The sequence below is a fragment of the Hippoglossus stenolepis genome, chromosome 9 (genome assembly GCF_022539355.2).
Source record: "Hippoglossus stenolepis isolate QCI-W04-F060 chromosome 9, HSTE1.2, whole genome shotgun sequence".
Classification (NCBI taxonomy): domain Eukaryota; kingdom Metazoa; phylum Chordata; class Actinopteri; order Pleuronectiformes; family Pleuronectidae; genus Hippoglossus; species Hippoglossus stenolepis.
The window spans coordinates 18,170,594-18,187,220 of record NC_061491.1 but is presented as its reverse complement, the minus strand read 5'-3'; the positions used below and the strand labels follow the sequence as shown (position 1 = coordinate 18,187,220).

Genomic DNA, 16,627 nt, shown 5'->3' with positions numbered 1-16,627 from the left:
TCATATTCCTGATCAGAACATAGTCAAGCTGGTGACTGCTGTACAAACTTCCACTAGGAAGTTATGTGATTAACACATAAATGTCAACATTATAATGTGGGAATAGTCCACATGTTCTCGTTTGATTATTGCATATTTCTAGTAAGATCTTATTCGGGTTAAGGTTATCAGGAAATACTTAACCAAGGTTAATATTGGTGTTCATGTAAACATATCAAGGCTTCATTCCACAAGTCTAAACAAAAGTTACATTTGATTCCTTTTACATCTACTTCTTTCCTTGATGACTCTTAAATGTACCTGGTGACCTGATGAGCATTTCTGTATGTAAAACCTTATTATTGGATCTGTTGAGATCTGCTTCTTCTGTGATAAATGCACCTTAACCCAACATGCAAGGCCCTTAACTTTATTTCTTGATACCAGAAGCAAATGTGAGATCTTTATGCACAAAACGTAAGTGACACACAAACAAACCCACAGACACCAAAACTACTGTAAAAGTTAGTTTGTGTTTTTATTCACCATAAATACATTATACATTGCCAAGCTAGAATCATTATTACCATCCTCAAATTCAAAGCTGAAGAACTATCATTCATCACATACAAACGTTTTCATATCCAATTCCATTAACCACCTCACTGATTTCACTGTAAACATTTTCTTTTTCACCTTGAGCACTTGCACAATAAAAGACACATATTTATACATTTACACGTTTATCTACACTGAATATTTCTACAAAGCATAGAAAAAATAAACTCCGTTACATTTCTTCTTACATCATTTCTTCTTACATTATGTATATTAGTTGGTGAAGGAGCAAAGGTTCATGTTGGGCCACATGTGGCGTTTTAGCTGCATCTCAATAGACTGAAACAATCCTCTGCACTGCAGCCTCATGTAAAGCGCGGCGCGTCAGTCCACATGTTTTCATGCTGTGGGGCCGTGAGCATCGACTGCAGTGTGACACAGCTAAAAAAGACGTAATACAACAACTGCTGAGACGCAGCCTTCCTCTGCGGTAAGTGGCAGATCCATCCATCCAATCTTTCATCCTTTTCAAAGTGGACTAAGCATTTATGGGTTTGCCACAATGAATTCTTTCCATCTTCTGGAAATACATTATCGATCAGACATGGGAGAGATAGAGTGAGATTCTGGTAAAAACAACTTCTACCAGTCAGCTTTTTCATACGTCTGTCTCGGTAAGTGAAGGTGGCACTTTACAGAGTAGATGTTCCACTTCCTGAAGGTTTACAGTTTTCCTCCCTCCACCCTAAAGAGAGCATGTATTTTCAAGACCTTTCAAGCAACCTAGTAAAGCTCAATTTAAGTAAGTTTAAGATGCACATGTAGTGAAATCAGAAGTCAGAGAGCATTCAGAGAGCAGAGACCCAGCACGATGCTACACGAGGCACATTTCAGAGTCAAGTCCGAGTCAGTGGTCTCGCACTGTGATTTGGCCGAGGACAGAACTCCGCTGAAGGAGATTGTACACGTAGTAAAAGTCACTGCAGAAGACGCATGAGAGACATGCTCACTCAATTTCAATAGATCTGGCTCCACAGTGGCGGTGCAGGAGCAGCCGTTGTCTTTCAGTGCATTTGTTCATTCAGCACCACTCTTCAGATTTCAGACATCTCACAACAAAGTATAAAAAAAAAACCCAGAATATTAAATCATGAATAATTAAACAGCTAATCTTGTTGAACTTGTGTCAGAGGCTTAGTTCGGCAGCAGCACTGAAAGACATATCTTACCGATCCCAAGGGGTAAAAGGTAATTTTGTGGTAAATAACAAAATGTCTGTAAAGAGTTAAAGCCGCAGAGAAGTTGGCTAAATCCCTACAAATAACTGCAGCAAAGCCTATTGTCGCCGGCAAAAGCCTAACTTAATACATAACAGTGATACAAGACGTAATTGGCTAAAAAAGCAACTGTTTCTGCACAAAACTGGGGGCTATTTAACACTGGAGGTTTGTTTGGGGGTTCAGGGAGGAGGAGATTCCAGTCTTCGACGGTTTACTCTTAATAATAGATGGATCAAATTATTTATTTATTCACTTCTCTGCTTTCCTCTGTCCGCCCGGTCTGGTTTCTAAGTCTAAGAAAAAAAAAAAGAGGGCAACTTGGCGGCAAATGACAAGAAGTGAGGTACAGCTTTATTTTAGGTGGGGGAAAGAAAAGCACCAAGGGAACAGTATTTTTATTCCAGTCCCACAAGGTAACATGCTGAAGACAGGCCACTGTATTTCTGAGCTGCTGTGATATCGTGTCCTTGTCGCCCGTAGTGTCAGGGAGCAGCTGTTTGCTTTGTCAGGGTCTTAATAGAGTTTAGCTTCACTGGGGTCTGGAGGAATCTGTGTAACTGGTTTAATAAGAAGAGGAACTGGTTGAGCTCAGATTAGAATTTCAGTGATCTAATTAAGATTCAAAGGTTATATTTATATATATGATATTCATTGATGGTAAATGTTGAACTCTAGCAGCAACATCTCAGATCGAAACAAATATCTCATCGGCCACATCATATACAGTCTGTGGGTGTTGTGAAGCCCAACAAACACAACCATGAGTAAAAACTGACTTAAGTTGCTGTGAGATGAGAAAAAATTGAATCCATCATCTACTGGTTGGTGCTCCTGTAAATGTTGTGGGAGATGCTTCGTCTGTAAATGTCAGTTTTTAATTCATATTTCACTGCTGTGCTCCATCTTGCAGCCCGAACACAGCAGATCCTTAATGGCCCTGCATGGCAGCTAGTAAATACAACATACACAGAGGGAGTGTCAGATCTCTGCTAAGGACGCCTTTACTCCTCCATATCTTTACATAGAAAATAGTTATTGGCTGCTATGTTAGTGTTTAAAATATTGTGTGTATATATATATATACACAACCTTTAAAAAATATGTTTCTCATATGTGGATCAGTTCAAAGGCTTCTATGAACTTAAAGTTGGTTTTAAATCTGATGAGCATCTGTGGAAAGAATGGGTGGGGCTTCAGAGATGAGAGTCCAGTGGTGTATTGGACCTTGGTCAACAATTTAAGGACGTTAAAAGAGGTGATCGATCAGTTGTTCCGACTCCTGGTGGCACATTCTGCTCATAAATAGTACATTGTTCTCAGTTTTTGTTTGAATCCTTGTTGTTCTGAAAATAAAATGACTGCATCCCCGGTGCAGTTCAAAAGAACACATCTCCCCAAGTTACAACACCACTGCCTCATCTTTCGTACAATTGATTTCAGGCCAGCTCGTGCCTCGAGTATGGAAGCTGCTGAAGGAGCAGAGATCAGATCTGGAGTCAGGGGGATGTTGGGGTTGGATCTGCTGCTAAAATTGACAGCTACCAGCTTGTAGGAGAGAAGGGATTTTCCCCTTTCCTAACTAAGTCCCTTAAGGCCAAATCCATTTTTGTATTGCCTTTAGGAAAAATTTGAACAATAAATTAGATTTTCTCCCCTGTAGCTAAATATACTTTAATCTTATTTTGAGGGGGTTTAGATTTTTCCCTCCTCACAACAGTCATAGATTTGACCTCAGAGGAGTTGTGTTATCATTTAAATCTCTCTTGATCGCTGAACAGAGCCTGCAGTGGTGAAACTGGAGGACGCTGAAGAGAGAAACTCAGAGGAGAGTAAACCTGCCAGGCTGGTATCACCTTTGGGAGTGAAGAGCTTAAGGGTTTTGAGAATTCAAGAGCAATGTAAGGATGGAGATGTTACAAGGGCAGGTGAAGACAAAAACACTATTACCTGTCTGGAGGACTGTGGCTTTTTCTTTTTGTATGAGAATGTAGGAACGTAAATCTAAAACTCTTTAAAGAATTCACTCCAGTATTACCACTGGGGTTTTACTGGTTTGTGAAGAAAAAATCAATTGGTCATGTAGAATATAAGGTCTTAATTCATTAACAATCTATCTAGTGCGTATTCGCATTAAATCAGACCGGCCTGAACTACTAAAAAGATCATTTAGATGTTCCCTCCTGGAAAATACACTGACTTACAGGATACTACTTTATGTCTATGAGAAGTGAATCAATTGTTAGTGGGAAGTTTACAGTAAATTGGTTGTTGACTATGATGATAGGATTAGGATCAGGAGACATTATAATCTAAAGACTTTGCAAAATTGAGGCATCTGGAATTTCTTTAAGTCTCCAATGGCTCTTATTGACTCTCTGGCACATGATTTAATTCCCACAAACCACAATGAACATTATCATTTACTACGGTCTACTAATAAAAAGGCAGCAAAAAAGTGCGGCGTAGCTTGTGTAACAGAAATGTTTCTCCCCGAAGTTACAGCTGTGTAACCGGAGTGTCAAACAAGCGAAGAATGCAGCCTCTCAGATCGAGCGGCCAAAAATCTTCAAGACACGCAGCAAACGTCCAGTTGCCTTTGACTGACCGCTGTTAGCTGCTCCTGACTGAAGCTGCGGCTCGTCCTGCTGTCAGTGCTGTCTGCTGCCTGTGCTGTCCCTCCATGTCTGCTGCAGCTGCTGGAGGCGCTGAAAGGCTCTCTGGGTGATGTTAAGAGCTGGATGGACCTTCCTCAGGCTGGGCTCTCCAATCAGAGACAGGCCACACAACCCTAAGTAGGCATGGAGGGGGTCTGGCGGACGGGAAATGGAGAGAAAGAGGTAGAAGGGAAGGAACGGGGAGCATAGTGAGGGATGAAAGAGTGAAGTGAAAGAAAGGAGGGTGAAAGGGAGAAACTAGGTCAGAGATCTTAATATGTATCAGAGCGGAAACACCTGCATGTGACAGGTCGGTTGCATCCAGGATGATCAGTTATTACACAAACATGACAGCTCACTTTCCATTACTGAATCAATAAATCAATAACCAGAATTTACATAATAAGAACATCACTATGCAGAGGCACGGTTTTTGTTGTACTGCTCCTTTAAGTAGAATATAAATAATGCACATTTGTTGGCCCCTCCCTCCCCCGGGACCTGCGTAAAAGCTGTACAGGCCAGTAAATGGGGCAGTAATTGAATTATAATGAAATAACAGATGATTGAACACAGATTTCAGAAACAATCAAAGAACCATTAGCTCCATCAATCGGGTTCCAGAAGCACTCAGACTCAAGGTTGAACATGTGTGGATCAGTCTAAAGTTAAATGTGAGATTTAATCCATGAGGATTGTCAATATATATATTTTAGTTTTCGATTTGTATTATTGTATTTATATCATGTATTTATTTCTGCTGAGGATAACATCTGGCTCTTTACCTTAGAAAATCTCAACTATGTTTCCCAGCGAGCCAGTCGTGTATGGTGGTCGGACAAAGAACTATAAACTGTACAAATCTCCATAAGGCTGAGTGAAGCTTCAGGTTCAGTCGAAAATCCATGGGGGTCACTCGCTATGAGGATGCTAGTCGTGTTTCCATTGTCATTTCATTCACTGTCATATAGAAATATTGATTTTAGCCACTTTAAGATGATTCATTTCAATTTAATGTGATATTCGCCGTTGTAGAAGCATTTCACCGTGAGAACGAACTTTTGGTCATGATGACTGAACTGTGGCCTCACACAGTTGTTAATCACACCGAATTGATTTTCAACACAAAAAATGTCCCAACTAATAATTCATCGTTACTCTTAAACAATAATAGCAACGACAAGTTCTAATTATTGATTTGTGGTTTAGCACTTGGGAATTTTATGTATCAAGATGTTTTTATAGCTTTGAAGTCCTGGAAATGAAAAGAGCTGTGGATCTGATTTTGGGCTGAAATCTAATCTATTCTGTGTCCACACTATAACAACTCTTCTTGTCACAGTACATTTGACTATTTTAGGTCCAGATCTGCTTGACGAATACCCAGCACCTTCTTTTGTTCTGTGGTATTGTTACCTTTCTATCTTCCTAGACCAGTTCCTGTGCATGACTCAGCTGTTTGAGAACAGACAAGTCCAATGCTATCTGTACCCATACTGTAGCAGCGTTCCTTTATTTCCTAAAACTCTTTTGTTGTGCATTAACAAGGCTTTGTCAATGCAGCATCTGCTTCGCCGCATTGTTTCCTTCCGACTATCTTCCCTGCCCTGTTCCTGTAACGTGAGGAGCTCGATCTCCTGTGTCCTCAGGCTGCCAATCCACAATCACCTCATCAATTACACACACACACAGACACACACAAGCATGGGCGCCATTGAAGTTTCGGGTTACCAGAGGTTTTCCATTCAAAGTAAAACTTGCACAACTCCACCCTGTCCTCTCTGCACCTGTGGAGGGCAGAGTGAAAACTGCTCATCTGACGTAGGGAAGAGACAAAGACACTGAAACTGCTCAGTTCGGACATCTTTTGTTCTTGATGCAAGTTCTTTGAAGCTACTGAAAAATAAACAGCAGCAATATGTTTAACAACAACCTCCACAACGTCTATTTGTGCTGTTTGTTTACACAAGTTGCACCTGCCACTCCACTCCTGTGGCCTTAACAGAGTTTTTTTAAAAGTACATAGGATTAGTGTCACTCTTACTTTCACAGAAAAACCCCTACAGATACAATACCAGCAATACATCCACAAAAGGACACGCATGACAGTGTCCTGTTATTGTCTTTCTGATAGTGTCTTCTTATTTGGATGTTCTCTGATGATTGTGAGCATTTACTGCAAGATGTTCCAGAAACATCCACATCTAAAAGTCAAATCGTTTACCTGGATGGCTGTCCGGCCATTTGGCGAATCCCCCCACAAGCCGATCCTGCGTGGACAGGATGAAGCTCCTGTTCTTGTCAAAGTTCGTGTACTGGAACACATCTAACAGCTGGGACCACAGCGTGTGAGATAAAGGGAAGGAAATGAGGGAGAATGTAAATCTGAGAGCGGGTAATCATTTTTAATCAATTGTTTCAACAAATTAAAATACATTTTAACTTTAAAGATGCAGAGCATGTTGAATTAGGGGGCAGACGTCACTGGATTCAATCTCAAAAGTGTCCTACTGCAATCCAATGATCTTCATATTCTGCATCTATACAGATACTAGTGACGTTAACCTTAATGTTTGCTATACTGCTCTTTTGCAGGACAAATATTTTGTTTAGTGTGTGCATTTGTCCTTCTGGCACAGTTCTGACCCAGAAATTCACTGTTCCTGTGCGCACGAGTGTGTGTGTATCCCTGGCTTACTCATAGCTGTTTAGCTCAGTTTTCTGGATCATGTGTGTGCATGTATGTACCCCTGGCATAGTTATGACCCACATGCTGAAAGGTTTGTTCACAGGTTTTTTGGGGTGTATGCACTGTTGGTGGAAGAGGATAAACTGAGTTTTGTGAATATATTTCTCTTATCAAAAATGCTGCATATTATTCAGTGCTCGTCAGCAGTTTTCTAAACCTCTCCCAAGAGAAAATTGTACAAAAGGTGCAGAAAATCAGGGCTAAAACACTTAAATGAACTAAACGAGTTAACACATGCAAGAGTGCATCTGTGAATACGTCTGTCTGTTCCACCGCTCTGTACCTCTAGCGTAGCTCCCACCCAGAAGGAGTAGCATGTGTCTACAGGCTTGTTGGGACGACCGTGGAAGCCGCTCTGCTGCCTCATGATGCACCAGCGCCGGATCCTGTCCAGCTCCCGCTGACTCAGCGCCTCCTCCAAACGACCCATCAGACACAGAGTGGCTATGGCGCAGTACGTCCAGCCGCCTGGGCACACAAATAAGCAGGTGTATCACACACACTGTAGATGTGGGTCATGCACATCACAAATTAATCCAATTAAATGGAGCTGCTGATTTATGACAATGTATTAAAATTGGAAAGCGGTTCCAGTGGTTCATCCTGACATGTTTAGATGATAGACAACTAGATGATTACAGGACAATGCAGTAAAGACGGAGGGTGTGTCGGCATGTCGGCCCTTCGACTGCCAAAAACTTGATCGCATGCTGCTACTCACATACCAACTTTCCTGAGAAACAACGATCTTATTTTTCAGACAGAAATGTGGATTAGTGAGGAAAACGTCAGCTCTGCCTGCACAATAACTTTGGAGAGGTGTCTGTGGACATTTGATTTGGGTTAATGTCGTGGATTGAATCACCAGAATCTTAGCAGCTTCATTATTAGTTTGATGGTACATTGACCTGGCATGGGGAGAATGATGCCTCTTTCATTCCCACTCCCCGTCCTGAACATCTGTTTTTGCTCTGTGTAACTTTGGTGAGTGGGTATGGTCTCCTGTGAGGAGTGTGACTGATGTGCTGAACTGAAATTCAGTTACAAAGACTTAGAAGTAATTAAAAACCAGGTTAAATCTCCAATATTCAGTGAGGAAACGTTTAAAATATCAAAAAATATCAACAGAGTTTGGTGCATTTGTGTTTCAGTTCAGTGAGAGGGACTAAGCAGTCAGAGCTAACCAAGAGATTGATAGGATTTGTTTTTTTCTAAATGAAAAACACTTGACACGGAGGCCAAAAGAATGAATCACCATATATGGTTGTAGTGGATGCTGTTGCTCAGTAAATTTACATAGTGTTGCTTTAAATTTTAAGTTAGGAACTGAAAGGAGTACGTCTTCATGGTGAAAGACACACAAACATGAGTGTGTTTGTTGATTGATGACAACCTGTTATCAGTACAGGCACAAGAAGCATCTATCCATCACCTGCTACAACCCAACTGTCAACTTTACATTTAACCCTCAACACTTCCACTATGCCTGGCTGCTTATCTGCCTGTGTCCATGTGTGAGGGATGGAAACAGACAAGGTGGGGTGAAGAGTGTGGGTCAGGGGTGTAAATCTGCCGACATGTTACACTCTCCGTTAATCAACCGTGTCTGTCTGTCTGCTGGAGGCACGGACGGGATGAATATAAATCTGAATACAACCAAAATTTGGGAAATCCAAAACCATTTACCTAAATGTACGTTTATGACATTTTATATGATTGATGTATTTTCATACACATTGAGATGTATGAAAAGAATGGATCAGTAAGGAACTAAAGAGCCATTTTTGACAACCTTAACTGCCAATTCCTCATGGGCCATGGTTGCAATTACCTCTGCCATGGAGGTTATGTTTTCACCCGTGTCTGTCTGTTTATTTGTTGGTTAGTTTTTTGTTTGTCAGCAAAATTTTGCAAAAACTACTAAACAGATTTTGACCAAACTTGGTGAAAGGATGGGACATGGGCCAAGAAAGAACTCATTAAAATTTTGGCATGGATCTGGACAAAGGGACGGATCCAGGATTTTGTGAGATGGGGTGTTTTTGGACGTTTTCACCAATTTCCCAGGGAATATTGCATGGATCTAGATAAAGAAAAAAAAACTCTGAATGTGTGCAATTTGGTGCAACTTGGATTTTGCTTAAGACTTTCCTGTTTGCCACTGCCTGTTATTAAATCAAATGTTAATAAGTAAAACTTTCACAATTCCATTTCTCATTTAATGTTGTATCATCTTATGTTGCTTTTTCCACTGGATTTAATTGGAAAAAAACTCGATTACATAGACGACCGGAGAAGGAAATACCGGGAATATACAGTAGAGGGAACAACCACTCTTAATGCATACACTCAGAGTAAGTTCATTTCTGACCCTGGCACACAGTTAATAACACGTTTTATGTGATGAACTACAGTCACTTAAACATAAGTACCTAACAAATAACCTGTAAGAATCTGTGGACATTTATAGTGCAGCATGTGGGAGATCTTGGTGCTTAAGAATCACATACAAGGGTGGATGGCTAACTGGTATCTACTCTACATCTCTACTGATATATCATCAGCCCTCAGACTATGACTTTGCTGACAGTAAAGAGCTGAGTCTCACTGAAGCCTTTAATCACAGACGTTGAATTTATCACAAAGAGGGAAATTACCAGCTGCACTACGATCAGCCTCAACTGAGCAGTTTGAATTTCATAGATTTCCTTTATGCGCTCACAGTCAAAGTTAACAGGAAATGCTCCCTTTACCGCGTCACACAGGTGCTTCAAGCTGTGCTTTTAAATGTGTGAGTGTATGTAAGATGGAGACTTTTGTGTCAGAATAATAAGGTTAAATTTGAGTGGGCTGGGATTAAAGAGGACAAAGCATCTACAGAGATGGATTTTAATGGATAATCCTTTAAACCAGTTACTTCACGTCAGCCACTTTCATGCCCTCTACCATGACACTGCCGACGCAGCGACAAACCTTTTGATCCGATTTTAACCTTTTAAAATTAAAAATTAAATCACTATTTATACATGAGACTTTTAAATCTGTGCAGCCAGATGTGTTCATTTTTACTCTTATGGGTGAAATTTACCATACAATCCTGCTAATGTGCATGAAGGATTCACATTCTTATCTCTGCGAGATGTAACCATGTATAAACAATTAGAAAGTGACCAGACTCACCATGGGACTCTCTCCCGGCTCCCTGGCCAAACCCGTTGTCATACGACTGTGGAGAGAACAAAGAAAAACATGTAATTAGAAGAAAAAGTAAAATTCAAGTCACAACTGGATACGTCATCGACTACCATGGTGACGTGATATATTTTTAAAATCACATAACCTTTTCCTGGGTATACAACGAAGATCTAAGGAGCCAGCAGACTCCTGCTTTAAAATGATGGGTAAGATGGTTCGAACCGAAGCCATAACTATCCACAGGTTCGGTTCCGAGTCTTTCCCCATTCTCTCCCCAAATTTCAAGCTTATTGTCAACTGTTCTATCAATAAAATAAAAGGTGAAAAATGCCCATAAAAATGTCTAAAAAACCTATTGTTTAAAATAACCCATGTCTTCATTTTATTTTTAAAGATTTCTATTCTAAAGCCAGATTTTCCATCATTCCCTGTTAAAAAGGATGTTGCAGCTTGTTAAGCCCTATGAGACAAATTAGAATTTGGGAATATGGGCTATACAAATAAAATTTGCCTGATTATTTGTTACAGTATAGTCTTTGTTTAAGCTCACCTCATTAGGTATATGCAACCATTGAGCTCCACTCTTTCATCAGACTACAAAATGTGAAATGTGAAATAAGGGGTAATGGCTCCAGAAAGATTTTACTTGGAGGAGTGAGCTCTAAAATAACTTTTGGTCGACACATGTGAACGTGGTTATTTCTGTTCAAAGAAAGAAAATGACTAAAGGTTTCATAAACTTGCAAAAGTTAAACACTTAAATTAGAACAACCATTTTTTCCTGGAAACCATGACAAGATTCTAAGTAATGTCATGAGCACTGGTTCCTACAAAAATACACAAGCTGCACAACGGATGGCAGTCGCTTGGGAAAAACTTAAGCCCTTTTCTGTCCATGTGTCAGGTCTGATCAGACTATAAGGTCAGTAAATGGACACTCTGCTCCATCCAAATGCGAGCGTGGCTCAAACTTTCCGACTGTGCCAGGTCTACAAATGTGAAACCTTCTGTATACTTATATTCACCAGCAACTAACTCACTTTACCAAAGACATTTTGAAATCCACCCACTAGTATGTGGCTGGTGGATGAAAATAGTTTTCAGTTATGACTTACAGTTATATGTTAATTCATTAACAGACTTTCCTCTGTTTCTTAGTGTATGTGTGAATGCAGACAGAGGATATGTTGCATACACACCCATGCAAACGCCAAAGGAACTATGTAAGGAAACACTCGTGTTAAATGTAAAGCTTAAAATAAGTTTAGTTAGTAGTTAGTAAACAGGACAAACTCTGCTCTGAAGAGTTGGGTTGTGCAAGATACTGAGATGATGAGCATGAAGACAACCCCAGCTTTCATGTGTCTAACCCACGTCTGATAGAAAAACAAACACTGAGGCTTAAGTATGGGTTGAGTAAAACGTCATTCAACAATCTGACAAAAATATCACTCGAGTGCCACATCATTATCTTGCAGCTGGTTGTTTTTGCTTCCTGGTGGGGTGGATAAACCTCTGCCGCAGCTTTAAGATCATGATGCACTGCTCAGTCTTTCTAGGCAGAGTGCCACCTCCTGAAGGTGGGTGGCCCATTGTGCCCATTCAAGTGTAGAGGCACTGCAGCTTTGACTGGTGCAGAAATAGTGGTTGTTTTCTAACGGGTGGAGCTCTTGGCCTGGAATATAATTATTAAATCAACTCACCAAACTTCCTCTGATGTACTCAATGGCCTTCTGAATGTCCATGCCTGACCAGTCATCCAGCATGTAACAGATACTGGCTGCACAGTAGATAAAGCGTATATCATTTTCACTTCCCTCTGGCACTGCGTAGAAACTGGAAGCAAGAAAGACACAATCACAAACAGACAGATAAACACAACAGTTACTCAAACATCAGGCAACCAAGTGACTGTTTATATTCAGGATTTAAGTTGCATCAGGTATATTGTGTTTTTCTACCAGACATGATATACACTATGCCCACAATTCACACAACTACTGATGAAGAACCTAAAGGGAGTTAATGTCATTCTAAATTAAGACTGTTGGTGTTCATATCATATCTCTGGCATGTGTACCGACCTGCCGTCCTCCAGCTGCAGCGCTCGGAGACCAGCCAGACAGGCCTGTTTGTTAACCCGGCTCAGGTCGTCTCCCAGTATTAGCAACGAGCACAGCCCAGTGTAGGTCATAGCTACATGGCCACTGTCGTATGGATGGAGGACACCTGGACCCTGAAAAATATATACAAAATGTTTCTATCATTCTTACAAATTAAGAGGAAAGACAAAAATTGACAATTGAAGAAAAAAAATAACTTCATTATTTGCATTGCTGTAACATTCAAAACCCTCTGTGGGGAAACAACATATTCACACAACATCACCATGGTTCATATTACAGCTGTTGGGACTGTACCTTAGTGCTGTAAGGAATTCCAATATGTGATGATCCTCGAAACCCACAACGACTTAGGTTTGATTCTAGAAAGACAATAAGAGGAATGGGGTGATCATCACGAGAAACTGGAACATGAAAGCAGTCATCTGTCTTCTTGTCTCACAAACTAGGTCTCGTGCTGTTTTTACTGACCTTCAAAAGGTGGTACAAAGACATAGAACTTAATGCTCTACTAGCTCTGAATTAAGTCTGCTGCTGCCACCATGTGGCTGAAATAGGAACTACTCAAACAGCATGATGCAATGTGTAAAATGAGATGATACTGCAAACACAGCACAAAAAACCCCAGCACACTTGTATACAATAAGTGTGCTGGGAAATACAATTTCAACACATGACAAAGCATTGTAAGGTCAATATTGTGATAAGTGTCAAATAACATATTGCAGACTATGAGAGCTTCATTTGTACAATGTGTGTGATGCACTACGAAGGGTTGTTCACGCTTTTTAATCACGTTCAATTCAAACCATTTATGATTATTGTTATTGACTGTAGACCACCGTTTTTTATATTTCAAAATCAAATATACGACACAATTAACTTGGAAAAAAGAGAAGACAGCAACAACACAAATGTTAAAAGTCTCAACCTCATCAAACAAAACCACACGCGCGCGCACACACATACACACACACACACACACACACACACACACACACACACACACAAAGAAACCTCAGGTGCCTCTGAAGTTGAGTTTTCACATCTGAAGACAAGAACCCAGCCAGACAACAAACATATGGCACCGGCAAAAATGAGACCCATCAAGCGTGACTATCCCACCATGATTTCTGTTGATGTCTTGAATAATTAACTAACTGGGCATCCAAACAGATGGCACAGAGTGGCTTGTTAGCAGACAGGAAAAAAAATAGTAATTAAATATTTAGAGTCCAACTTTCCCTGATGAACAGAGGCCCAGTTGGAACAGGTTTGGTGGAGAGGACACCTGGAGCCTAATGTCTGCTTCAAAATCCAACCTGACGATAACGAATGCTTGAAGAATATCTCATATTGGCAGTAACCTAATTGCCTGCCATCCAGCTCTACCCCCAACTGTTTCAGCTTCTGTTTTACTTACAGAGAAGCTGAAACAGAACACTTTAAAGTTAAGGTTTTTTGTATACACCTTAGACAACATAGAAACCACACCCATGAAAAACTAACAACACCCTGCACCTAAACCAAACCTGAGCCTAAACACATGCACCCACTCAACAAAATGTTACTGCAGCACATGACATGCACATATATTAGTGAAATGAAATCCACCAAGAATAATGGCACACATGAGCCAAAATCTGAGACAAACAAATCCAGTCCACACATCCATACAATGCTGTCAAATTACATGTAAATACTCAAACACTTCTTCCCATTCACTTCTTCTTGGCATTTTGAGGAGTCGAATTGCAGTTTCTCCATTTGGATAAAAAAACACAAGCTCAAGCAACCACTTTCTAAAGCACAGTGGATTTAGTGTCTTTCATTCTTTAAGAAAATTGAGGGTTTTTCTGGCTAATATCATACCCATCAAAAGAGCTGTCTGAATATATGAAGGGAGAGTTAAAGAGTCATTTGTTATGTTTCTCTTGATTTGACCATTCACATACCACTCGCCCAATTAAGCTCCCTGCCCAGGAAATGACAAACTGTGTATGTCAGAGTGTGTGCGCCAAGTGTGATCATTAGAGCAACACCCATTGCTATTTCTATACTTGTTTCAATAATGCCAATCTCAATTCCTCTCATTTTTGTTATGACAGTGATTCTTTCTTCTTCAGTCTTTCTAAAAAGCAATACCAGGATTTCATTTTCCATACACAGTGTCAGAAAAATCCCAAATCCATGATTATGTTATTGATGCAGCTCCCTCGAGGCCTTGACAGCGCTCCTTTTTGCAGCAGGGGAATTGTTATTAAAGTTGACAGGCTTCAAATGTGTTAAATTTGTTTTCGAGAGTAGTCTTATTTATGTGTTACACTGGGAAGAAAGGTAGTGCAGAGGGTAAATGAGACACAAGATATGCCAATTTCATTGACATATCTGTACGGATATGTATGCGTGAGTGCAATTGGATGCAAATACAAATAAAAGTCTGGATCTAGGGAATTCAAATGGGGTTTCAGTTATAATGGGACTGTTTTTCTAAAAGATTCTTGCATTCCACTCAGTCATGATGTAGTTAGCAGCTTCCAACCTTTTACTGCTTCATGTAAATGTCTTTCTTATTGGCCATGAATACTTGTGGTGCAAAACTATTTATAGGTAAATGTTGAACTCTGAAACCTATTTAACTGTCAGGTTTGGAAAAAGTGAGAAGCTCTGAGACTTACGATCCTCTGCGGGCAAAACCTGTAGAGAGTAGATCCATTCAATCATGAGCTTCCTGTCGATCACATCGAGGGCATCCAGCACGTCCAGACCAGACAGGGCAAAGAATATGATGGTTAACCTGGAAAAGGACAGAGAGCAATGATATACATTGTTTATTTAATAGTGATGGAGCTGTAGCAAACATGGCTGCAGTGTCAGAGCTGTGCAACACAACAGAGTCAATGTAAACAATGTCAGATCGGACAACTGGATGATGAAACACAATTCAAAACCATCTTCAGAGTTAAATTAACCTGAGTAACTAAGTGTTAGCTGCTAGTTGAGGTCAGTGGGTGGAGGCAGCTGAGCTAACAGGAGTTAGCTTAAGTTTACAAATGAAGAACTTGACCAACCAAACCGTCCATTTAGCTTTAAGTTACATTTTAATAACCCTCATTCCCATGTTAATATTAAACAACCATTGCTACGCTTCATAGGACGTCGTGTACCCGCTGAACACCAGAGTTTCCAGTTTTCCTCCAGTCGCTCTGTAGCAACTTCACCAGCCTGGCTGCTGTTAGCTAGCAGGCTAAGCTAAAATAGCACTAGCCTCCATCCATTCACAGGAGAGCCGCAGCTAGCTCAGATGCTAATCAAGTTCCCCAACAACACATATGGAAACCAGAGCCTCGTTCATCATTCCAGTCAACTCGCCTGGTGGTTTCCAGCGAGGCGTATCTCTCCGGCAACACCTGCAGTGTTCTCTGGAAGAACCGGACATGTCGGTCCCGTAAAAAGTCTATTTGCTCAAATTCTTCACACTGACTCTCCTCCTCCGCCATCTTTGTATCCGCACCTATGAGGAACCTGTTCCGGTACGTCTGCTTTTCAAATTAAAATCTGACAATAGAGTAAAGTGCAGAGGTTCAGAATCAGAATCAGAATCAGAATTATTTTTATTGCCAAGTATATTTACATATACAGGAAATTGCCTTGGTGTGGTTGGTGCCTTTGGACATAACAACAAATCGGACATAAAACAACAATATATACAGAAAAAACAATAGGCACGTGCGGTGCTAAGGTGCAGTGATTGGTTCCGGATAGTGCCAACAATATATAAGTTATAAGTTATGTGCGGGGGGGGGGGGCAGAGTCAGTGTGATGCAGGGGCTTGTTTGTGAGCCCCACAGCCATGGGGAAAAACTGTTCAGGTGGCGCGAGGTTTTGGTCTTGATGGCCCGGAACCTTTTTCCAGATGGGAGTCTCTGGAATAGGTGGTGGCCGGGATGGGAAGGATCAGCAATGATCTTGCCTGCTCTCTTCCTGGTCCTGGAGTGGAACAGGTGTAGGAGAGCCGGCAGGTCACAGCCGATGACCTTCTCAGCTGACCGAATGATCCGCTGCAGTCTGCCCTTGTCCTTGGCAGTG

General features: G+C 40.8%; 1 protein-coding gene across 1 annotated transcript; it reads right to left on the bottom strand.

Annotated features, from left to right (window-relative positions):
• Window positions 1–493: 493 nt before the first annotated feature.
• pggt1b (protein geranylgeranyltransferase type I, beta subunit) lies at window positions 494–16,063 on the bottom strand. The gene is made up of 9 exons (XM_035165974.2): window positions 15,911–16,063; window positions 15,217–15,335; window positions 12,836–12,900; window positions 12,500–12,651; window positions 12,119–12,251; window positions 10,401–10,446; window positions 7,504–7,688; window positions 6,696–6,804; window positions 494–4,626 (listed from the first exon to the last, which is right to left on the bottom strand). The coding sequence occupies exons 1-9, from the start codon at window positions 16,036–16,038 to the stop codon at window positions 4,466–4,468; spliced, it is 1,098 nt and encodes a 365-aa protein (XP_035021865.1). The 5' UTR covers window positions 16,039–16,063; the 3' UTR covers window positions 494–4,465.
• Between the last annotated feature and the right edge of the window lie 564 nt (window positions 16,064–16,627).